Source organism: Scylla paramamosain, chromosome 15 (assembly GCF_035594125.1).
Source record: "Scylla paramamosain isolate STU-SP2022 chromosome 15, ASM3559412v1, whole genome shotgun sequence".
NCBI lineage: Eukaryota > Metazoa > Arthropoda > Malacostraca > Decapoda > Portunidae > Scylla > Scylla paramamosain.
In genome coordinates this window covers 19,977,623-20,001,710 of record NC_087165.1, presented here as the reverse complement: position 1 = coordinate 20,001,710, position 24,088 = coordinate 19,977,623, and the positions used below count along the sequence as shown (strand labels likewise).

The following is a 24,088-nucleotide window of genomic DNA, read 5'->3' as shown; positions in this document are numbered from 1 at the left end:
GAGAGAGAGAGAGAGAGAGAGAGAGAGAGAGAGAGAGAGAGAGAGAGAGAGAGAGAGAGAGAGAGAGAGAGAGAGAAGTGCACGGGCAGGATTCTTACATAATTATGTGTGACGTTACGAAATTCTGATAAGTGTAGGTAACCATAAAAATACAAGCTACTTTTAAAACCATTAGGTGATACTATCACTCTCTCTCTCCAGCCCTGCCTTTTAACGAAGTTTCCCCTTCCATATGAACCAAGGATACGTTCCTTGATATGAACCATAGAAAACCAGAGTCCCTCTCCCTGCAATATTATTCTCGATGCATTTAACGAGAAGAAAAAAAAAATAAATAAATAAATAACTGGAGAGAATACAGGTATTTAAAAAGAAAAAAAATTGGTCCACATCAAATTACACAAAGGGAGATAATATACAAAGTATTAGTATATCAAGACACCTATGAAATTATAGCTTTTGTAATAATTTGTAATTAACGTTTCTGGATGCAGTTTACTGAATGAGATTTCATTTTTTTCCCTCTCTCTCTCTCTCTCTCTCTCTCTCTCTCTCTCTCTCTCTCTCTCTCTCTCTCTCTCTCTCTCTCTCTCGTTTGTATGACCTTGGTTAGAGCCTTTAACGTTTTAAAAGGAAAACACATATGTTCCAATACTCAAATGTTATGACGTCACGATGATCTAACCTTGCGGGAAAGGGAGAAAGTGACTCGTATTCTTTAAACGCTTTGTTTTCTCACCAGGATTATAGTCTGAGGCTACGCAGATGATTATTCGGGTCCTCATGACTCTTCTTTCATAATGACAGCGAAGAATCCTCGTTAAGCATCACTAAAATCATTCAAACACCTTAAAAAAATAAAATTAAGTAAAAAAAAAAAAGTTTAACTGTTGAAAGGTGTCTACCGTAGATAAGAGGAAAACGTTTGAGAATGCCAACCTATTTTCGAAGACTATAGAGATACTTAGGCTTTCATTACATAATTTGTTGATGCAGAAATCTTGTTCAACCATCAAAATAATCATAAAAACATATCCTTGAAAACTGTGATATATATCTTTCTCCAGAGCCTATTTTTTTTCTTTTCTTTATTTATTTATTATATATTATTATTATTATTTTTTTTTTTTTACATAAAACGCAGAAATGTTTGATATTAATACCAGGTTGGCACCGCTCCTCAACCCATGCAAATCAAAGGAAACCAGTCCAGCTCTAGTACACTATTAGCATATATGCATTTAACATGAAAAGACCACAAGTATTAAATAAGAAAATGCAGCGCTATATCATGATGCACACAACTAATCATCACAGTTGCTTAGAGGTAATCACTGATCTCCATTCTCAAACATTTCGGTGTCTTACTTATACGAGTATATTCAGCAAGGTTTATTGAAGGTTTTAGGTTTTGAAAATTGCTTTCATGAACCTTAAAATTCTCAATGGGGAAAGAAAACATCGAAAAAACCCAATGTTTGTTTGTTTGTTTATTTGTTTTTGTTTTTTTAATAATCCCAGAGAACGTTTCAGAATGCGATCTAAAACATTTCGATGTCTTTCCTCGACTACTAGTGAAAGTTATGGTTTGGAAGTGTTTACATTATCATAGTGATAAAATTATGAGTTATATAGATATTTCATAAAGATTCTTGGATTTTTTTTTCCCATTGATGAAGCAGGATCATTACAGTACCACAAAAGTCATAAAAAAAAACAATCTTTACAACTCGAATTATTTCCCCTGCAGCCTTTCAGAAACAGTCGAAATAAAGCGCCAAAATATACAGAAATGTAAATGACCAGAAATACAAGGAAACCCTTGAAAAAAACCTGTCACTCTCACTAAAGCATGGGAAAAAAAATGTTGACCGAGATAAGGCGCCGAAACGTTTGAGAATACGGTCCTTTTAAAATGTATACATGTTCCAATACTCTAAAGTCATGACGTCAGACAAGTCCAACCTTGTGGGAAGGGGAGAAAGTGACGCCACTCTTAATACAACACTAATGCCAGGCTGGCCACCTAAACGCCTCTAACGTGAGTGTACCTCCTCTAACACCACATTACATTGGCTGACAGTGAAGTTAGCGTCAGGCACTACTTATACCACAGAATATGTCAATAATATACAAAATGGCTACCTTCCCATAAAGGGTCTTCCCCCAACAGTGATAAAATGGACTTGACCCAAATACAGGATTCTGAGCAGTTAATTTCTGGCCGCCGTTGGGGAAGGATGCCTAAATGAGTCCTTGATCCCTTGCCTCAGTGGGCTTGGTTAGTGATAGGTGGCCAGGTCCTGATGTCCATTGTTCCCTCTGCCATTTTCTGCCTATTGGTTTCTTGCTCCCTGCGTAAAACAACCAATAAAAACAGTCTTAATGTACATCCTGATAGTCACCACCAATGTTTGTCATTTGCGAGTGGTCCTACGATTGATTTCTTGGGCTAGCTTAACGTTCCTAAGTTATTTAGAAGAGATATGAGCCGTAGGCGGTAGGACGGCAACTGTCAACAGCAGTTCTCTCCCTACCTGTGGCTTGTTCCCATTGTCCCTCTGCTGCCACCTGTATATTGGTTCCATTTTGCCATCGTCATAAAGGCAGTTATTGTACATATTCCAGGAAAGCCTTTATAATAATGAATGATACACATTATATAATTAATAGGTTAACGTTTTGGTTTAGAATTTGCACTTTTCTAAGGAAGTAGTAGTCCAGTTTAGCAGCTGTCGACAGCCTTGCCATTCCATTGTACCACTGCTGTTGGTTTCTGCTGTCATTGTATTTAAGACTTCACCAAAAAAGAGAGCCTAAGCAAATCCTGAATTGCCTTTGTGATTCTCATTAATTTCTCAGGTTAACTTTTCCATTCAGAGTTGCAAATTTTTGAGGAAGATGGCAGTCCAAGGCAGTAGGGCAACATCTATTAACAGCAGTTCTCTCTCAAGTCTCCACCCTCTGGAAATGTAATGATGAAGGCCCTGAATTCAGCAGCAACACATTATAACCTAACATTACATAATTAATAGTACAGAGAAGGTTAGAGATAAGTGCTGTTAGATTTGGTTTAGAAATTCCCTTCATTATATTTTATAACTATAGCTTACCACAGACAACCACATAATGGCTAAAACCTCTGCTGCTGTTTGTTCCTTGAGAGAGGGTGCCCACATACTAGTGACAGTTGCTGCTGTACTCCATGAAACTAGAAGCTGTTTGCTTTCTTGAAGTTCTTTATTACATAGACATATTTGTCGCAATTCCCAAGACCTAACACTGGTTATCACTGCAACCTCCATCCATATCAGGGGATCAATAACTTAGGATGTTGGCAAGCTTAGGGAATGCCAGCTGTACTGAGAGAGGCAGCAATAGGCCAAGTGAGGTAAGGAGGGAAGAGCTAAGTGTAAGGCTGAAGCTTTCAAGAACTGATTGAAAGGACATGTTTTAGGCCGCCTTGAGAATGAAGTGGAAAGTTGTCATCACATCACTGCAGCTGCAGTAGATATATAGTTCACACTCCTCACCCATGCACAAGCTTATTGATGCAGATAAAATTGGTCCTGTCATATCTATCTATCTAACTATCTACTAATTCCTTGCTTCCTCTGGGAGTGTCCCCATGGGGGTGACCATGACAGAAGAGCCTTCACCTCTCCCTATTTAAATATTACATACTTTGTTTGTTCAATCACTTAACCTCTACTAAGTGATCTTCCACACATGGACTCCTTTATCCTATCCTTCCATCTTCCAGGTGGCCTTCCTCTCCTATTAACAAATTTAACTTCACACACATACTTTCTTTACAAACTCTTCACTCTTCACACACATACTTTCTTTACAAACTCTTCACTCTTCATCCTTTCAATATGGCCATACCATCTTAATGTATTCCTTGTCACTCAATTGACCATGCCACAATTTATATCACTTGGTTTGGTGCTCATACCACATCTCTCATACACACTCTCATTGTTCTCACCCTTTCATCTTGTCATTCCAAATGTCCCTCTTGGATAACTCATCTGCATAGCATGCACTCTTGAGTGTTGTGCTCTACTCCACATCTAGGTCTTTGATCCATACGTCAATGGTGACAGAAGAATATTATTCTTTAAACCTCTCTTTACATCCACGGACACGTTTTTTCATTTCATGATTCTTGCAGATGATCTTGCGACACACATACCTCACTCAACTGTCTCTTATCTCCGTCCATCTCACCATACATATCTAGCACTATTCTCGGATACTTTTAAATTCACTCACCTCCTCTAGTTTCTCATCTCCTATAACCACATCACATCTGCCTGCAGGTGGCACACTCTTCCCATAGGATATCCTAAAATCACACACCTCTTCTCTCCTCTCAAACACTATATCGTTACCTTTCCCAACAGTTCCCCTTCAGTTTCTGTCTCGCATACAGCCTATAGAAATTATTCACCAATCGGGAGTTTCCTTTCACTTTCCATTAGTAAGACATGCCTTGCACCAACATATTCTTCTTAAGTTTTTATCTGCCTCATACAGCTCTCCATAAAGATATTAAACAACCAGGGAGACATCCTCCTTACTCTTTTTCCTGTGATGAAACTCTCCATGCTTTCCTTCCAACCTTACACATGCACTTGCATCCTTAAAAAATTTGATTCCTTCCAGCAGCTCCCCTCCTACCTGTCCCCCTATTATATACTCTCTCCAAGCCCATGAATACACCATACAACTTTTGATTTTCTCCCCATTTATCTTAATTGGAAAAAAAACTGATTAGCACAATCTTTCCTGTTTCTGAATCATTCCTGTTTCTTTCATGCCCTTCACCTTAGTCACTTTTATCAATCTCTCAGTCAAGACTCCGATAGACTTTTTTTTCCTGTCCTTACATATCTAAAGAAAGGTAGATATGGAAAACTATAACAGTAACTAAGATAACATTTCAGTATTTATCTTGATTGCTTTCAACAGGACATAGTGAAAGTAATTGTAGTTTCTAAAAATGTTTCCTTGATTCTAAAGATAGATCAAGAAGTGTGCTTTATTGACTGATAGAGAAGATATTGTGAGAAACAGACTAATCATATCTGTGGCCTTCGAGAAATAGTCATTATGAAACCCAAAGCATTTAGTAGAATGAGGTATTAGTTTGTCTAATTTCTTATTATTTCAGGTTATATGAGCATGATGGGGGAGCACATCCCTCAGAGGGCTGGAGGTACCCCTGAGGGCAGACAGCAAGGCCCTGAGGACTCAGACGATGAGGTGGATGGTGGCCAGCTATGGGATGCCCAGCACCAGGTAAGGACAACTGAGCCATCAGGAATGCAACATGCATGAGTGAACATAACATAAGAAAATAAGGAGATTGCAAAAGGCCTGTTGATCTACTCAAAGCAGCTTGTGAGCTTGTAAAAGTTACTATCTGTCATTGTCATCCATGAACTTAGCCCACTTCATCTTGAAAGTATCTAAAGTGTGCGCAATTACTGGATTTCTGCTGGGTTTGTTGCACTCATTTACAATCCTGTTTGTGAACCAGTTTTTGCACACTTCCTTAGATCTGATTTTTTTTTAGTTTATAACCATTTGTATTATTGTTTTATGCTGATACAGCGATAAAGTGATTTCATCCTTGTTGTAGCCAGTGGAATGTTTTCAGTGTCTGCTTGTAGGTTTATGTGGAGGTTTGCTTATTTTATTAATCTGATCATTGTTTGTGAGGAAAATGGTTTACTTGGAATTTATGAATACTTTTATTTACAGTCTGATATTTGTGCTTTATTAGTGGATTTCAGAATATATATTTTCCTGAAAAAAGGGTATATGTATATTACTTAACTACAGGAAAATCTGTTGCATGTATATGTAATTACAATCTGTGTATACATGCATGGGTTAAAACTCAAAATACACACATTATTTTCAAATTAACATGAACAGTTTCTGAGACAGGCTGGTCCGTGAGGAACTGGATCTTGCAGATGAATAAAAGCACCAGTGTAACTACATAAAAAACATCATTATTTCCAATGTTTTGGTGCAGAGACTATGCCATTATCAAGCATTTAAAGTTTTCTTAAATGTTTTGTAGCACTTTTTAATACTTTGCTACTACAATATCACCTTTTCATCACTTATACTATACCTTACTTTCACAGGTCGGGTATCTAGGACTGGAAGGAGAATTTGGGGGAGAGTTGTCTCCCCAACCATCATCAAGTGCTGAGTGTGAGCATCGTGTGAGTCCCTTAGACCCAAACCTGTCATCAGCTGCACGATACTCTCCGCCTCCACCTTACAGCTCGCCAATGACTGGCATAGAAGCCTCTTTAGACCACCCTGATTCTCCTATGGAAGATCTGTCACATAGCAGCTCCTTGCCTATCATTCCCACTGGTGTCAGCAGCAGCATATCAAGTGCCACTGGGAGCCTGGTCCACTCTGAATCTCACAGGTTACCATTGCCACACTCCTCTGCACGTCAAATCTCGGGCAGCAGGACCAGCAGCTTTGTGTCTCCAAACAGCCTCTTTATAACACAGTCCTCTTTATCACAGTCACAGCCACGCTGGGCAACCCATAATGTGATATCTGATGATGAAAATGATGATGATGATGATGAAAGTGAACCTCCAGTATTAAGTGAAAGTGTTTGGGTAAAACAGAAAAGATTAGCATTAAGAAGTATTGTAGAAAATGAGGCATCTCAGGCTGGTCCCAGTGGCTTACAGTCAGTCACACCAAGCAATCGCTCTGTCTTTATGAATAACCCTCAGCCTGGCCCTAGTGGAGTTCAGGCTGTGCTGCAGCCCAGCTCAAGCTGCATCCAGAATCGATCTCACACTGGGTCTAGTGGTTTGAGGAATCTTCCACAGCCTAGTCCAAGTAATCTGGATGCCTTGCCCTCCACTAATAAGATTCCTAATCGGCGTCATGAATCTGATTCTTCAGACAGTGATGATGGAGACCATGATTCATCTGAAGGTTTACCACAACTTTGCCCCAGCCTGAGTTCCAGGATGAGGGGACGGGTTGTTCACCTAAGTGATGGGGAGGCAGAGGCCCTCAGTGGTCCTACCTCAGGGTGTGAGGCCAGCAGCAGCATGAGGGGTCATGTGACTCCATTAAGCTCACCAAGCACACCTGCTGATAATTGCATTGTGTCTTCTTCCACTGGTCACATTGATTCAATACCTCCCACACCTGCTGAGTTCCAAGGTAATGATGTGTCTGGTCCATGCAGCCCAGTGTCCCCAAGCCTGGCCAGTGCAGCAATATTGGATTCCACAGTTGACTCCACCAGTGGCAGGGAAATAATAAACACTAAGGGACAGAGCTCTGATGATGAAAGTGATGAAGATAACTTGGCAGCATCAGGAATTGAACTGCCAGTAATGGTTGATGCAGCAGAAGAAATTTCTACCTCAGAAGTTGATCTGCAACATAGTGATGATAGTCAAGAAGTGGCATTGCTAGTGAATCCACAAAGAATGTTTGCAAGTGAGAGGGGTAGCGCCAGTCGTTTTATAGAGCACCTGTCACTCTCCTTGTCGCATTTTCCTGGTAATTCATTAGATCCAGGTATATCTAGCATTGTGAATGAGCATCGCACTGATTCCAACACCCTTGCACCATCTGAACCAGGACCATATCTTGGTGATCCTCTGTCCACTCCAGGACCAAGCAGAGTAGCCCTCCCTTGCTCTTCTCAACCTGGAACCAGTCAAGCTGATACACCTGCTCATCAAAACAGAGATCAGCCTTCAATCTCAAGTACACACAGCATACCAGATGCAGTTGAGGTGCTTGACAGTAGTTTACCTTTACTAGATATAGCATCAGGGTTATCTGAATGTAGCACAGTCTCTCATGGTGACCACTTAGGTAATGATGCACAATCACAAACCCTTGAAGGAGCTGTGGTGAGGATAGAGAACGAATCAAATGATATTGCAGAAAATCAAGATGAAATAGATCCTCTTGTGTCTTTTGCTGATACTGTAAATGATTCTGTAAATAATGAAAATTTGGCAGCAGACTCAGGAAACCAAGATTTTAATCAGTTGACTCCATCATATGTGCTTCATTTAGCTGATGAAAGCTCAGCAGGCAGTGAAGATGCTCTGAGCTCTGCTTCTTGTGATAAAGATGAGCTTACTAGTGTAAGTACCAAAAAGGGAAGCTACCAGTCTCCAGTAACTAGTCACCAGTCTTTGCTTGAAGCTGAGACTGTGACTGGGGATTCTTTAGATAACTCTCTTGGAATTTCTCTGACATCTTCGCAACCCAGGAAAGAACTAGAATCTGATGTCTCCTTGCCAGGGACATCACAGCAACAGACCCTCACACAGCAGCTGATAACTTCACAGGGAAATCAAGTAAGTGTCCTGCAGAAGTTTGTTCCTTGTCAAATTAATGTTTACATTTATACTAGTATGATTGTATAGTGAAATTTTTATTGTATTTTATAGTGAATGTTCTTGCAGGTTTCCCTTCTGGTTGGTGGTAGTGATGACAGCAATGATGGAGCACTTCTCATGATGGTGACCTCACATCCAAGCTCTCTACAAAACATTGTTGCCCATGGTAATGTTATGCCTTTTATGAACTGAATATCCCTGTACTTTTTTTGATTGAAGGATGAAATTATTATAACCAACATTAGGACAACCTTGAAAGGTGACATCCACATCCATGCTGACACAGATTAGCCAAAATCATCTATTGTCATTTCCCAAGTTAGTTATAATTGGATGCAAATCTATTACTAATATTTAGATGTCTGAACCTTTCCTCTTTAATTTTATATGCTACTCCAGAATACTTCATCTAGTCACCCTAAGGCACAATTATCTTAACACTGTCACTTTGTTGGAATGTGCAGTTCCAAATCTGCTTCTTAATTCCATGTATGTGAGTTAATTTTTTTTTGTAGTAACAGTACTCTTTTCAGCACATCCTGCTCATTTGGCATTACAATTTCTAACAGGCCAAATTTTGCTGTCACAGATTATTATGCTAAACCATCACTGTGACTTGTTTCTGTTACAGACAAATCTTTAGAGAAAGAAGAAAGTGGCAGCCTTCTTCCTTGTCTTGATGCACCATCACCTCAGGTTAGTAAAGGTTTGGTGCATACACCTTGCTAATTATTAATGTTCATTTATGCAAGATCAGTATTAGATTTTTCAGTATACTATTCTATTTTTATTAATTGATTGTTTCATATAAACATTGATAGGTTATAGTTTTATGCTAAATGAAATGTCAACCAAATATGTATTTTACTGCAGAATGTTTCATGTGATGAGAAGGAGGCTCCTCCAGCTAGTGTATCCTCAGAAGAAACCACTTCTCCAAAACAGAATGTGATTACTACTACTGCTAGTCACAAAGATGTGGAAGTAGAATTTATTGGAGCTGATTTCTGTAAGTTATTAATTTCTATAGCTTTATTTTAATTTACTTTCCCCTCCTTTGTTTCAGGAGAATTCAATACAACTACAGCCTCACACCACCTCTCATGCTTATTGATGTGATCTTACAGACTGCATAGCCTCTTCCTGCTTCAGGCCAACTATGCACAAATTCTTACCCTAACAAATTGCATGTCCCTCTTCTATTGTAAGGCAAACTGTGCAACTTCCAGTCCATTTTCTGATAAATGGCATGCTCCTCTTCCCTCCCTGCACAGGGCAGTTACACAAGACATCCAATGTTTGCTTTGGCTATCGTAACACAATACAAACATTTGCAGGTCCTTTAGCCAGTCACATTCCCTGTATTAGTGGTACACTTAAGAATTGTGTGCTCTTTTTTTCATTTTCTACATCTAGATGCTCAAAAAAAGAAGTAATAAAATACCTCAGGAACACCCAACCACAGTGAGACCACTGTTGTATTGACTGTAATCTCACTGCAGGGTGTGGGGAATGTGGACACATGTATGTCCATGAGTGCCCAACACACCATGTGCAAGACTCAGAGAAGTCAGGCAGAACAAGGGCGTGGATGTCCAACTCAGCTCAGGAAGTCACTAGCCACAAAGCTTCCGATGCTGATGGCAAGTCAAAATCTTTCATTCACCATTGGCAGATCTGTTGGAACTGCATTTAGATCATGGGGTGTATCACTTTGGTGCTAATCATTATATTGTTAATGACACTGTGATACACATTTTATTCACCTTCAGTAAATTTATTGAGCTAAAACAAAGCTGAAATGTTATAACTACTGAATCACATACAGACCCTCCCTGACTTATGAACATCGGGAGACATGAACAAAAATCCCAGTAAGTCCAAATTTTGTTTGTCTCCACCAAGGTTGAAATTTGCCACACACCTCCCACCTAGTACCAGTTTTGGCTATTACCCATGCTAGGTAGCAAAGGAGAGAGGCACCACATTATTTATATTCAACTCATAACCTGCAGATACTTGTTCGGTTGTATTCCAAGATTTTTTTCCACATTTTCCAACTTTCTGATTATTAATCATGGCTGGTGACAAGCGTTAGGCTAGTGATGATAGTGACAGTAATAAGAAGCGTCAAGCCATCTCAGTGGAAATTAAGTTGGCTATAGTAGAGAAACTTGATAGTAGAGAAAAATGGCAAACGTAGCTGGCTTTTATGTACAGTAGTACAGTATTTGTACAATTCTTTAATTTCATTTTCATTTCACTATTATATATACAGTATCCTTGTTACTGTGTACTGCACAGTGTTGTTTTAACACAACTTTATTATATTACCTATACATATACACCTACAATATTTTACAAAATAATAACATGAAAATAATGACTCATGAAAGGCTGTGGAACCTAACTCGTTCATAACTTGGTGAGTGTCTGTATTTTGCTTGCAGTGGTGTCTTAATATTATGGTCTAAACTTTCACTACCTAGTCTAATTTATTACTCTTGAGTTAAAGCCATAGCAGTTAAAAAGCTAATATTAGAATTAGATAAAATTATAGAATACTAATACATAGTTTCATTTCTGCATTGCAACAGGCTGTGTGGACTGTGAGCAGGAGGATGACCACGAGTGTCCACAGCATCATGTCCAGGCCATATCAGACAAGCCTGTGCAGACCAGAGCTTGGGCATCACTTCCTGGTCAGCATTTGGCCATTCGTAAAGTTACAGGCACTGAAGGTACTTTTCAAGATTGCTGTCCATGTTTGATATATCTAATTTTCCCTAAAGATGTTTATTGCATATACTGTAGAATTAATCGTAACATTTAGGTATCTTAGCCAACAGTCTTTTTTTTTATCTTATAGTATCTGTTGTGTCCTAAAAACTACTTGCCTTATATTTTTTTTATTTATTAATTTGCTAAAAGAAAAAAATTCTTTAGGAAACAAGACAATATTTTACATTCAATTCAGACATTAAAATTGAGAAATATTCGTGAATACTTTGCAGAATGTCTTTGCTTCCTATAAAGTTTAGAAGTTATGTAAACATATCTTCATTAGCAGAAAGTGTTACATCAAATTTCCTTCTGCTCCTTTAAAGAGTTTGGTGTGTTTACTCGAAAAGTCATCCCAAAACGGACTCGTTTTGGGCCCTTGGAAGGCATCATGATGGACGACCCAAGAGACATTCTGCCATCCACTGGCCTCATCTACTCTGTTCTGATAGGGGAGAAAACTTTTTTTCTGGACATTTCTGATGAAGGTTTGAATAATCTTACAAAAAAATGCTCTGTAGTTGGTGACATTGCTGAATTGTGAAGAAATTTTCATCTGTAGTTTCTTTTGCTTAGATACAATAACATGCTCACTCATTTCAACTGTTTAGCATCTTCCATCAGTGTGAAGTCCTTTGATCTATTAAGAGTCTATCTTTTGTCAGGCTTTGTAAGAAGACCATCAGTCAGTCAGAGGAATCGTTTGTGATATTGAGAGAATTGAGAGAAAACACTACAATTGAGAAGTGAGAACAGAAAGTTACTTGATTTCTAACCGTAACTGTACTCATAGTGTTTATTTCATCTGGACAGGCTCCTCTAATTGGATGAGATTTGTGAGGAAAGCAACAAGTTACCTAGAGCAGAATTGTGTGGTGATGCAGATTGAAGGTTCTTTAGTGTTCCTCACCAGCACTGACATTCTTCCTCGCACAGAACTCAGAGTCGGGTACGAAATTTTTGTTTATGACATTTGTAGGAAATTAATATATGAATGCACAATTCTTTCATGTATGGAATAATTGTCTTCATGCTACATTTAGCAGAATCAAATGTATGTGTGTAGTGTTACATGCAGTTTATTTTTCTGTGATCTAGATACTCCAAACAGTATGCTAGTCAAAGGAACCTGCACTCGCTAGAGCCAACACAGCAGGAGATTTCAGGTAATGTAAGACAGTACTTTGCATTATCATATACCAAGTCAGACAGTACTTTGCATTATCATATACCAAGTCAGATGATGTTAACTCTTTCACATCAGTTATTGTCAGGGGAAGGTCTTCCTGAAATCAGTCTCACTCCTTGTGAGAGAAGAACATCCTGAGGAGGAAACCTCTTGCTCTAAATGTATGACATGTCAGCTTTTCATGGAAGATAGTGACATTTATGAGTAATGAAATGATAATGATGATGATATTTCTTTCTAGTGCTGGAGTCAATGAGGAAGTCTTGGCCATGCTATGAGTGTGATGAAGGATTTGAGTCTTCCGCTGAGCTGCAGCAACACCTCACTTGCCATGATGTGGTGAGTCACTGTCACCTCTATACAGCATCATCACCCACAGTTCTCACTATCACAATCAAAATGGCTGTGATTGGCTCTCATTTTCAGAATGAGAGCAATACTAAGTGTACCAGCTTTACTTTTTTGTCATTTATACTGTTCTTGGGACATATTACATGAGAATGAATCACCCCAGAACTGTTGCATGTAAGTTGAATCACAATATCATAAGTAGCATTGCAAAGCACCATGAGAAAGCCTATGTTTTCTTTGCTGTTATTAGGTGTGGTGAAAAAAGTCATGTTGCAATGAGTATGTGTTTCTTTGAACATTCCTGTTGTGTTCCCTTTGTAGTATACCAGTTTCTTTCCTCACAGGCTGCTGGAGATGAGGAACGTAAAAAACGCAAGAGGCTAAAATCTCGGCGGCCACGTGCCAATGGTGATGCCGAGACGTCCACCAAGAAAATGGTCAAGAGGATAAAGGTGAGGTTCCTCTCTTTGTCTCTTTTTTTCTCTTTGTGTATTTGTGCACATAAATTAATGACATAAAGTATATTTTCAATTTGTGTTAAGAAATATATGTTATAGAATATATGTTATATATGTTATATAATTTATATTATTGTAATAAGTAATTCACTGATTTGTCTGTTTATTAAATTACTCAATTTAGATTTCATATACTATAATATACTATAATGTAATTTATTATTATTGTTATTATAAATTAACTTTTAAAAAATTTCCACCAGACATCTGGAGAAGAAGCTTCATCTGCTGGTTCATCCCAAATTGGAAGAGTGTAAGATGCTTTCTTGTTATAATGTGTCTCATCATCATTATGCTTCTATTGAACAAAGTCAAATGCACACTCTTCGGACAGTGACAGTGCATTGCCAATGTTGTGTCATTTTAGATTTGGTGTTATAAGACTGCAGGTTTTTAGACATGAATAGATTTTCCTTATCAAGAGTAGAGTGTCTAAGAAACTTGTATAACAATTATTTCAGCCAGACTGTCAGTTGTTAGAAACTGTGAACACATAATACAGGCATACACTGACAGATTTCTTTTGTGAACATTCAATGTGAGCATTGTGCATTTGATGTATTGTTATGTCTGCAGCCTTCTTCAAGCAAATGGAGAGGAGGGTCCCCTGCATCACATGTGCAAGATATGCAATCGTGCTTTCACCAAAGCAGAAGTAAGTGTGCCTCCTAAGTAAGATGGGACTCCACTTAATGTGTGCTATAATTGTTGTGGTAGCCAGTGTGAGGCAGCTTAATGCAAGTGAGACCTGAGTATTTGCAAGGTAAAGCTGGAAATGAGGATGATTCAATAAATGTATAGTGTGTTGCTAAAGAACAGATCTGAGGATGAGCTTAGGGAGAGAATGGGAATTGAATGTGTGTTCTGGGGGCACTGATAAGAGATAGACTTAAGGTGGTGTGGATATGTTGTAAAGATAATAAAAATAGACATTGGAATGTAGTTGATAAAAATATCTTAGAAATGTAGATATGTGTAGGGAGGTTGCTAAGAGACAGGTGGAGCCTTTCCATGTTTTCATTATGTTCATTTATTTATTGCAGGTCTTGAAAATTCATGTAATTAGTCATCAAACTGTGGAGATTAAAGAAGAGGATGATGGAATCAGTTTGAAGCAAGAAAACAGGACATGCCCTCAGTGTTTCAAGGTATGGTGGATGTTTGCATGAATATTATAAGGATCATGTGATTATTCCTAAGCACAGCATCACTCAAAACAAGAGTAGAAACTGTTTTTGTAATGTACAGTCTTAGTCATAAGTTAAGTAACATTCGGCACTTGTCTGCTACTTTCCCTCAACTGTAAGTCTTTTGACCTGCTTCTTACAAAACCAGACAATTGGTAGATTCTAAGTAAATCAGAGTATTCAATATTGAGGGAAAACATTGAGTGTTTTGTTGACTGACTATATGTAATAAAAGAAAATGACAAGTGTATGTTAAGCTTTAGGAATTGTGGATTAGGTGTTCAAGGGTTAAGGGTTATAATGGTAGTGAGACTTGTAGTCACTTGCTTTTGAAAATTACCAGAAGGGATACAGCAGCAACAATTGCAGACTTAAGAAAGGACCTGCCTTCTGTAGGTCAGGTTGCTTTTCCCAATTTCCTTATTTTCCCCATTCTCTCATATATGCACGTGCTGATCTTAGTTATGTATTTTGTCCAGTGGTAGACATTTCTAAGAAATATCCAGTGGTGATCCTGCAGAAAAAAAAATAGAGAATTGTTTGCTTACAGAACTTTGAGAGTGAGATGGAACTGTCTTTTCATGTGGAGGAACACAGCTTGTGTTTGCCATTGTCCACCAAACCATACAAATGTGAATTCTGCTATAAAGTAAGTATATTTTTACATTGCTATGCTGTATAAATAATCTTAGGTGAGCTCAGTATTGAGAGAGAGAGAGAGAGAGAGAGAGAGAGAGAGAGTATTCAACTGAATATTATTTATTGACATTAAACATGTATTCACTTTAGTATACAAAAGGCTAAGACAAATATAAAAACTGTGTAAAGCAAATAATAAAGGTAACTGAACATGAGACAAACAATGGTTAACAGTATTTTTGTATTGCTGTTAGGAAAATAAAATTATGCAAGCTAGTATGTAAGGATTTAAACATTGAAGAGTTTTTTTTTTTTTTTCTTGTCTCTTTTCAGTCCTTTCTACGCCAAGACAGCCTGCAGGCCCACTCAGCTGTCCACAGTAATGAGGCAGAGAAGCCCTTTCGGTGCAATCTGTGTCTGAGACGCTTCTGCAATAATTCTGCTCTCAAGACTCATGTCAAATTCCACATTGGTAAGTCATTATTTTTTTACATTCTTTTGCATTGCCTCAGAGCAAAGATTAATCTCAGACTCTGCCTTTAATACTCATTTCAAATTTCACATTGGATAGTAATTTATTTTTTATTTATATATTTTTACATTTTTTGTATATTCTTATCAAAAATTTGTGTTGAATTCTATCCCAACACTTTGAAATTTGGTATTGGTTTGTCTTAGTGCTTTCAGTCTTTAATAATGCTTCATGAAAAATGGCAGTTAACAGCATCACTTTTATGGACTCAGAGTAAGCATGGTCTGATAAATTAATGACTTTGGTAAAAATACTAAACTGCTGATTCTGTGATGGTGTGTTGCCACAGGGAATAATGACATGCATGGGAATGAAAGAGGAAGGAGGAAGAGTATATGAATAAGTTGGCATTGAAAGGGAACAGGTTCTAAGGATGATTGAAAGCTTTTAAGTGCATGAAAGCATCAGTATAGATGGTTATTTGGAGGCTGGACAAGGACACAAAACTGGGAAAAAAGATATCCACTAAGTTGTTGCTTCCCAAAAGAGTAAAACTGAGAAGATTTAGTTTTGAAGGCCAGTTTAGTTAATTTTGTTTTTAGTTTTCACAGGTGTAATGATGAAATATATATATATATATATATATATATATATATATATATATATATATATATATATATATATATATATATATATATATATATATATATATATATATATATATATATATATATATATATATATATATATATATATATATATATATAAAAGACATGTATAACTTTGCTTATAAGGCAAAGGAGTACTCTCGTCCTTGCTCTTGAATTACTGTACCATTTCAATATCACTCATCATTACTTTTCATTCTTACTGCACAGGACATCACCTTTTATGGCATCCAGTTAGATGTCTCATCCAGATCAGTGAATACAAATTATACATGCAGATGTTTTTTTGTGATTTTTTTTCTCTTAGATATTGTCAAAAATAGAGTAACATTCAGTTTTCACTTTGATTGTGTTCAGTGCTTTCCCATAATTTCTAGTTTTAAGATCTGTTAATAGTCACTTTGCAAATCTTGAGACATAGTAGATTCCTAGCAGATTAAGGGACTTGAGAATGAGGGAAAAAGTAGTAGAAACAGATTTGGTATGTTACTGAACAGTTAGCCACAATTAGCCTCTTCTTAGTGAAGGGGATGGGGCGGGTAATGATGGTGGTGGTGACATACTCAGTACTATCACTGCAGGTGATGTCATATCACTGTGGGTGGTGATGGTGGTGGCAGCATGGCCAAGTACTATCACTGCCAGTGGGTTGGGAGGTGGCAGTCCACCCCTTTCCTCATGTTAGTATTACCTTGTCCTGCGTTAGGGACTTCTTTGCAACCTGTTGCGGCTCATCCCCACATTAGTGTTTCAAGTCCCTTATATTACAGTGTGACTTGAAGGCAGACTGATCCCTGTATTAGACATGATTCATGTCAGGATATTGTGTGAATATTGTGTGCCTGTTGTTATGAATAGTGACTCAAGTTATATATTTCATTGATATTAGTATACAACAAAACACCTATACTATTATTTTACAATAATTTGGTCATCATCATCATCATCATCATCATCATCACCATCATCATCATCATTATTATCATCATTATTATTTCATTTAATGTCCATATTTTTCTTTATGTGAATTATGAATCTCTTACTTTTTTGCCAACCATTACTCCAAACTTCTGTCTCCCATTCAGATACAGTGATAAAGTGTTCTCAGAATAAATATGCCAGATGAGTGATTTTTTGATGTCACATGTGGTTGTTGGCCAATATTATATGCTATTGGTGAGGGTGTTTGTGTGCACGCACACATATCTTTCAAAGCAAAAATAAGATACATACTTTAACATTAAATTGTAACATTTTTTGCTATATGAGAGTTGTGTTAGATTCAGCTAAATGGTTTAATTCTATTAATCAAGGAACGTTGTAGTTTTTTACTCTTGTAGATTATAGACTTGTTTATTTTTAAAATGTAAGAAATGGGGATTTTTAACACAAATATGGAAATGAATTTGTCATGTGTTATCAGAAACAAATATTTGCAATGTTTCTTGAACAACAAATGATTGAAAATGTTTCTACAATACATATCATCATTTCTGTGACATTTTCATGATACTCTTCCTGTAAATACATGGAGTCCTTTTTGCATATTCCTCATGTAAGTAGCTTTCATTCCCTTAACACTCACACTGTATAAAGACTTATACTAACATGTTAACTCCCCAGAAGGCAGTAAAGGCTATGACTGCCCCATTTGCAGGGAAGGGTTCTTCTCTGTGGCCAGTCTGAAGGCCCATGTCTCTACTCACTGTGTCAATGAGCAGTATAAGTGTCCCACCTGCAACAAGGTGAGAAAGTGGCACCAGTAGCAGCATGCATTAAGGTTAGACTGACACTATCTTGTATTATTAATATGCTTTTTCTTATTCAGATTTGTTGAATCAGGTCTCTGCTGTAATGAGCCAGAGAAGTATTCAGTTAGAATGAGCGTTTTCCTCCTCTAAGAGAGATTACAAAACATTCAGATGGTGTGGTGTCAGTTCAGTACAGGAGGCACTGGTACTCAAGAGCTGTCCAATATTGGAACAGTTTTGTGAGGTGTCTATAGGGAGGAAAAAACACTCATTCAAAACTAACACTTGTCTGGTCCACTACACTATCAAACTATTGAAGTGTATTGCTAAAGTGTTTCACTGTAAGAGCACTTCATCTTTTAGTTAAGAAGAAAAAAAAAAAAAAACATTATAAAAAAAAGCCTCTTGTAATATGTAGTCTTCTTGCATCTTGCTTCACCTTGCTTTAACCCTTTAACTGTCAAGTAATAACAGTACAATGCTTGCTGTTTCAGTTGAGTAACCCAAGCTGAGTTTATTTTAGCAAAAATAAAACGACAACCACTTGAAGGGTTGATCTACTTGATCACTCCTTTTGTTGCCTGTAGTTTCTTAAAGAATTGTACTTCAAATTTGGAACAGGCCCATTTTATTAAGGTTGAAAAGAGGCCATAGCAGTCAGAGGGTTAAATCAATATTTTGCTGTGATATTTGAAGTTTTAAGTAATTGTAAGATCATGAAATGTAGGAGCTTTCTTATACAGTGAGGTAAGCCACAGAATCGGGGAAAAAAAAGTGGGAACATTTGAACTGGGGAGGGATTCTAAATGTTTGCCATGCCTTTTCCTTCATTGTTTCACTAGCATGCCAGAGAGAGAATTTATGCACTTATGATCTGTACCTACATGTTAAATGACATTTCTGGTTCACTTTTAAGAACAAAACTGTATTCAGATACTCTAGTCATCCCTATACCAGTGATTAGATAATAAACTCATCAATTAACCTCACTGCAGAAGGAAGCTCTGTTAATAACATAGGATGGAGGATGAAACAAGAGGTGAGAACCAACATTTGCTCAAACTCATATGCCAATTCATGTCATTAAACAGGTGTAATATTTTATCTTTGACCTCCATCTTTTTTAATCCCCACAGTGCATCACTGCAATCTCCTAAGTCTTAACTGTGTAGTCTATTTACTATATGGTTGTCCTTTGTTAAAATTCTGAGCAATATCAAAATCACTTGCATGAAGATGCAGAAAATGAGAAAAGAAGGTTAATTTTCTCTTCTAGAAATATGTAAAATATTATTGAAAAGTTTTAGCAATAAAAGGATTAATGTTGCAATGGCATCCCCATTTACCAATATGACAATGCCCTTAATATTTTGTTCTGGGTGTTAGTCACCTCAGTAATCATAATTTATCTACACAGGTTTTTCCTACATATAGTAAAATTCGACGCCACATAAGATCATACCATGCCATCTTGCCTCACACGTGCTCCATATGCAGCAAGGAGATGCCCTCCACAGACAAGTTAAAAATACACATGTTAAGGTAAGGAAGCATGCAAGAGAGTAGTATTACCTAACTTAGAGTGGATGAACCTGTTCTCCATGATTGTCAGTACTATACTGGCAAGGTTAATTTTTATGACTTGCTGGATTGTTGTGATTGGATAATCATGCATCAGATTTTTCTATGCATTCATAGACTGATTAAAACTGTTGACATTTGCCAGTAAAGTGGAAAAGTTGATCAATACATAGAGAATCTGAGAGAAATGGATGTGTCTGCTGTCATTATCATCATTGCGTCAATCAAGTGACTTTTGTAACATGCAATACAATTTTTTTCCCCAAGGGGGTGTTATAGGCTCTCAGAAGTCATTGATTACCTAAATACATACTGTTATAGTCTCTTATTCTCTTATTGCTCCTTTGAAGTAACTACATTTGTTATTTCTTGGAGCTTGATCACCATGTTTTCATTGAACAGTAGGAGATTTTATTGCTGTCATTTCAATATGAAATTTTGTTAAAGATTGTAGCTTTCCAAGTATATGATGGTTAAAAGAAGAACCTTCAGGTGGATTTATCTAAATGGTTTGATTGTATGTAATGTTACAGCCACTCAGATCGGAGGGACTACTTATGCCAAGACTGTGGAAAAAGATTTAAGCGGAAAGACAAAATGCGAGAACACTCCAAGCGCATGCACTCCTCTGATCGTGATGCTCGGGCTTCCAAGGTTGCTACTAAGGCACCTCCAAAGTTTGTCCCAAAGGTATGACACTCTAATACTCATTTGGTGGTGGTAGTATAAGTTCAACTGTAGTGAAATTGGTGGTATTGAGATCACTTTACTTACTTTGTAAATTCTTGCTAACTTAAGTATATTTGTGGTCAAAGGTCAAGTAATATAACACATTCATTTCTATTGTGCTTAGTATCTTCCTTACTCTCAAGTCTTCAAATTGGCTAAGAATCTACTAGTTGTTAGGTTTTATAAGGAGACTATCAGCAGATCAGAGGACTTGAAATTGAGAGAGAATAACACAGTAGAAGTGAGTATAGTGATTGTTGAAGCTTATTAGACTTTTGATCATGATTGTAGTAAAGGCAACAAATGCAGTACAGTGTGATATATTAGTCAGGGTGTTGCTTAGGTGAGATTTGCAATCTGGTCAGAGGGAGATGGCATACAGTACAGGTGGAACCTCGGTTCTTGAACTTAATTCGTTCTTGAATGCCATTCAGAATCTGAAATGTTTGAAAACTGAAATTATTTTCCTCATAGGAATCAATGTAAAATGGATTAATCCTTTCATGGATGCCCATCCACCCAATCTTAGTGGTTTATGACAGAGACTTCCACTGCAAAGATGACTGTTCTACAACATCTCCATCTCAGAAATTATTTATCCAGAAATTATATATTGAATGAATTTAGTGACATGGAACTTATCAGAAGATACTGTTTAGTCTGTGCAGGTATTCTCTTTGTCACTGATCTAGTGAGGGAAGCCTTACAGAGTGACACAGAGAGGAGCAACCCACTTACTGCCAGAATGAAGGTGATCATAACACTTAGACATCTTGCTGCTGAGAAAAGCTACTGGGAAAATGCAGCTGTGCAGTAGTGATGGCATTGTGGGCTCATCAAGAGGGTCACAGGTGGCTCGGGATTACTCCTGAGCACCAAAAACTTTGTTTACATCGAGGTTATTCAATGGGATCACATTTACTTTATTTCAAAGACTAAATTACTGTCTTACCCACTGTCTCTCTCCTCCAGATACATAAAAATGAAGGAAATATTTACAGAAATTATAAATTAGCAATAAATGGTAGCTTTGGTTTGTATTTTAGTATTTGAAATTGAGTGACTTTGTTCAAGAATTGAATTATGGTATGGCAACTGAAGCCATTATGAGTTAAAATTTTGTTCAAAAACCAATTTGTTCATAAAGGGAGGCGTTCGGTAACCAAGGTTCCACTGTACTTGATTTCAGTTATCTCCTGAATACAACCTGAATTTGTGAAAGGTTTTACATTTTAATTGGGGATCTCATGAAGTTATGTATTAGTAACTGCCATTCAGCATTTAAAAATGTTTTACGGGAGGCTTAGAATTTTAAGACATTTCTTGTGGGTTCAAAATTAGTTAATGTATCATATAAACCAGGATTAGAATATTCTTATGTAATTTTCTTCTGAAATCAAAGATTTTGTGCTATATTTAGGTTGCTGAACTTTACATATAATTTTCCAGTTTCAAAATGACTGCAGTATGAACCAGGGTTAGAACTTTGATGAGACTTAAGATTCTGTATTTTATTTTATTATAGGTAGATCCAACAGACTACATGCAGTTTGAGTACAAGTGTCATACCTGCCTTTTGGGATTCAAGAGGAGAGGAATGCTTGTGAACCACTTAGCCAAACGTCATCCAAATGTTGACATGACTAGTGTGCCAGAACTCAACCAGCCAATCCTCAAGGCCACACGCTGCTACTACTGCCAGTATTGTGAGAAGGTCTGTAATGAAGTGCTTTGTTCAGGATTCCTCAGACAGAATAATTGCAGTGGTAGAGCTGGATTGTGTGGCATCCTGGGCAAACTTCAACTTTGATGCCCACCCCTATGTTCCCCAGCCTATAAAAGTTGATATATTTATTTTGTTTATTAAGGCAATTGAAATTACAATAGCAACCGTTATGTCACAGTATGTACAGACAGTACAGTACAAGCATAAAATAAATTAGCACAAACATTAGTTTTAGTGGGTGTTCTATGCTGCCCTCAGCAACTGCCCATGTTGCCCATAGCAAAATCTGCCCCTAATTGTGATATAAAAAGTATTGTTGGTGTTCTTAACTGGTGATTTGTAACAGTTATGAAAAGCAACTGGAGAGAGAGAGAGAGAGAGAGAGAAATATAGAATTTCTTTTCAGATGTATCGTAGTAGCAGCAAGCGCAAGTTACACATCTTAAAGTATCACCCAGGAGAAGAGCTTCCCCCATCCTCCACATCACATAAAGAGAGCACAAGTGGGGAGGATTCCACTTACTCACAAACTGTTGGTGCTATTACTACTTACCCACACCCTTGTAAGTGGTGCTACCGCCAATATGCCTCCAGGGCACGATTATTGCGGCATCAGCGCCACCAGCACCCAGATATTAATGATGATAGTCCCTTCATGAAGGAATATGGGAAGGACGCTGCTGAACCAGGAGTAGGTGACATAGATCCTCTTCTTGATGATTCTGCTGGCATATCAGGTGAACTTCCCCTCAGAGATCAAATTGTAGAAAGTAACTTAATGCAAAATCCTCGGCTGTCAAGAGGGGAGCCTAGCACCTCAGGAGTTCAAGGCCCTGAGGATGACCTCTTAACTCAGGCCATGGGAGAAATAACTCCCTTAGGAAATGGAGACCAGTATGTGCGATTGATTGGGACAGGAACAGAAGGCCAGCCAGTAATGGTGGGGACAACACAAGCTAATCGTTCACTCTTGATGAGCAATGATGGTGGACAGCAAGGAGCCACCTTAGCTTTGGTCACCACAGACAATGCAGACACTGTCACTTTGTCTCTTCCTGCTGGACAGTTCATCTCTCTTATTCCTGGTCTGTCTGTGTCTGGGGCTGCTTCAGTGGTAACCCCAGACACAAGGGCAGCCTCCAGTGGCAGAGAATCAGCACGCATTGAAGGTGTTGCAGCTCAGGAAGATAACAGGGCAGCAAGTCAAGAGCTTCAGAGAGAGATCCTGTCTACAATAAGAATGGGTCCCAGTCTCAGCAAGGAGGAATCAGTTGAGCAAGTGGTATTGACAGCCCACCAGTCACCTTCTCTTTCAAACTCAGTGGTATGGCAACAAGCGCTCTCTTTCACTAATACAACTACTTAATTGTGGCAGCTCATCTCTGACCTCCAGGTACCAAACACCAAATATGCCTTTTTCTAGCATGTGTTAGTCTCACCATTGGTTTATAAGTATTAGTTATGGTGATACTAAACATTCCAGTTGTTGTGCACTTACCAATACCATAATGCCTTAGACTGTTCAATACAAATATGATGAATCAGTAGATTCATTTACCTGATGAGAGCTGATATATACTTTTTTTCTTTTTTTAATACTGAGGCTTGCTTTAATTTCTAGTCTTGTTTAAAATAAGTAAAATTATGCATTACTTGTGGTCCTGAAGCTCAATTTATAATTTATATGTTGAAGAACTTGTGTATTTCTATTTTTGAATCAAAGTAATAAACAAAACATATCTCTATTGTATAGTTTCATGTTGAAATAACTTAACCTATTTGAGCTGATCTTGAATGACAGGAATGTGGAATCTTCACAGAAATATTTACTCCTGAGAAGTACTATTTCTAGAAGGGGAGATTTCAGGATACAAGAGGAACTACAATACTATCAACAAATTAATTAATTGATATATATATATATATATATATATATATATATATATATATATATATATATATATATATATATATATATATATATATATATATATATATATATATATATATATATATATATATATATAATGTTACAGTTTGCAACACTTGCAAGTTGACTTAGGATTG

The 24,088-nt window shown here is 37.5% G+C and overlaps 1 protein-coding gene across 3 annotated transcripts; it reads left to right on the top strand.

The window, feature by feature from the left end:
• The first annotated feature begins 1,904 nt into the window (after positions 1-1,904).
• Positions 1,905-23,766, top strand: LOC135107593 (PR domain zinc finger protein 10-like). Of its 3 annotated transcripts, none has more exons than XM_064017620.1 (23): positions 1,905-2,041; positions 5,180-5,307; positions 6,168-8,387; positions 8,496-8,595; positions 9,061-9,125; positions 9,303-9,438; positions 9,932-10,072; positions 11,027-11,170; positions 11,537-11,698; positions 12,024-12,159; positions 12,309-12,376; positions 12,641-12,738; positions 13,095-13,202; positions 13,472-13,521; positions 13,845-13,923; positions 14,312-14,416; positions 15,006-15,104; positions 15,428-15,566; positions 17,861-17,979; positions 19,403-19,527; positions 20,100-20,256; positions 21,821-22,009; positions 22,428-23,766. In XM_064017620.1, exons 2-23 carry the CDS (start codon positions 5,185-5,187, stop codon positions 23,385-23,387), a joined length of 5,523 nt encoding a protein of 1,840 aa, XP_063873690.1. In that variant the 5' UTR covers positions 1,905-2,041; positions 5,180-5,184; the 3' UTR covers positions 23,388-23,766. The 3 variants fall into 3 exon arrangements, with proteins under 3 accessions (XP_063873690.1, XP_063873689.1, XP_063873691.1); XM_064017619.1 differs by having other exon boundaries at positions 17,858-17,979; XM_064017621.1 differs by lacking the exon at positions 9,932-10,072 and having other exon boundaries at positions 17,858-17,979.
• The last annotated feature ends 322 nt before the right edge of the window (positions 23,767-24,088 follow it).

Coding starts and splice junctions, on each gene's coding strand:
- LOC135107593 (XM_064017619.1), top strand. CDS start 5,185: ATGAGCATGATGGGGGAGCACATCCCTCAGAGGGCTGGAGGTACCCCT. Junction 8,388..8,495: donor TAACTTCACAGGGAAATCAA/GTAAGTGTCCTG, acceptor ATGTTCTTGCAG/GTTTCCCTTCTGGTTGGTGG. Junction 19,528..20,099: donor TTAAAAATACACATGTTAAG/GTAAGGAAGCAT, acceptor GTAATGTTACAG/CCACTCAGATCGGAGGGACT.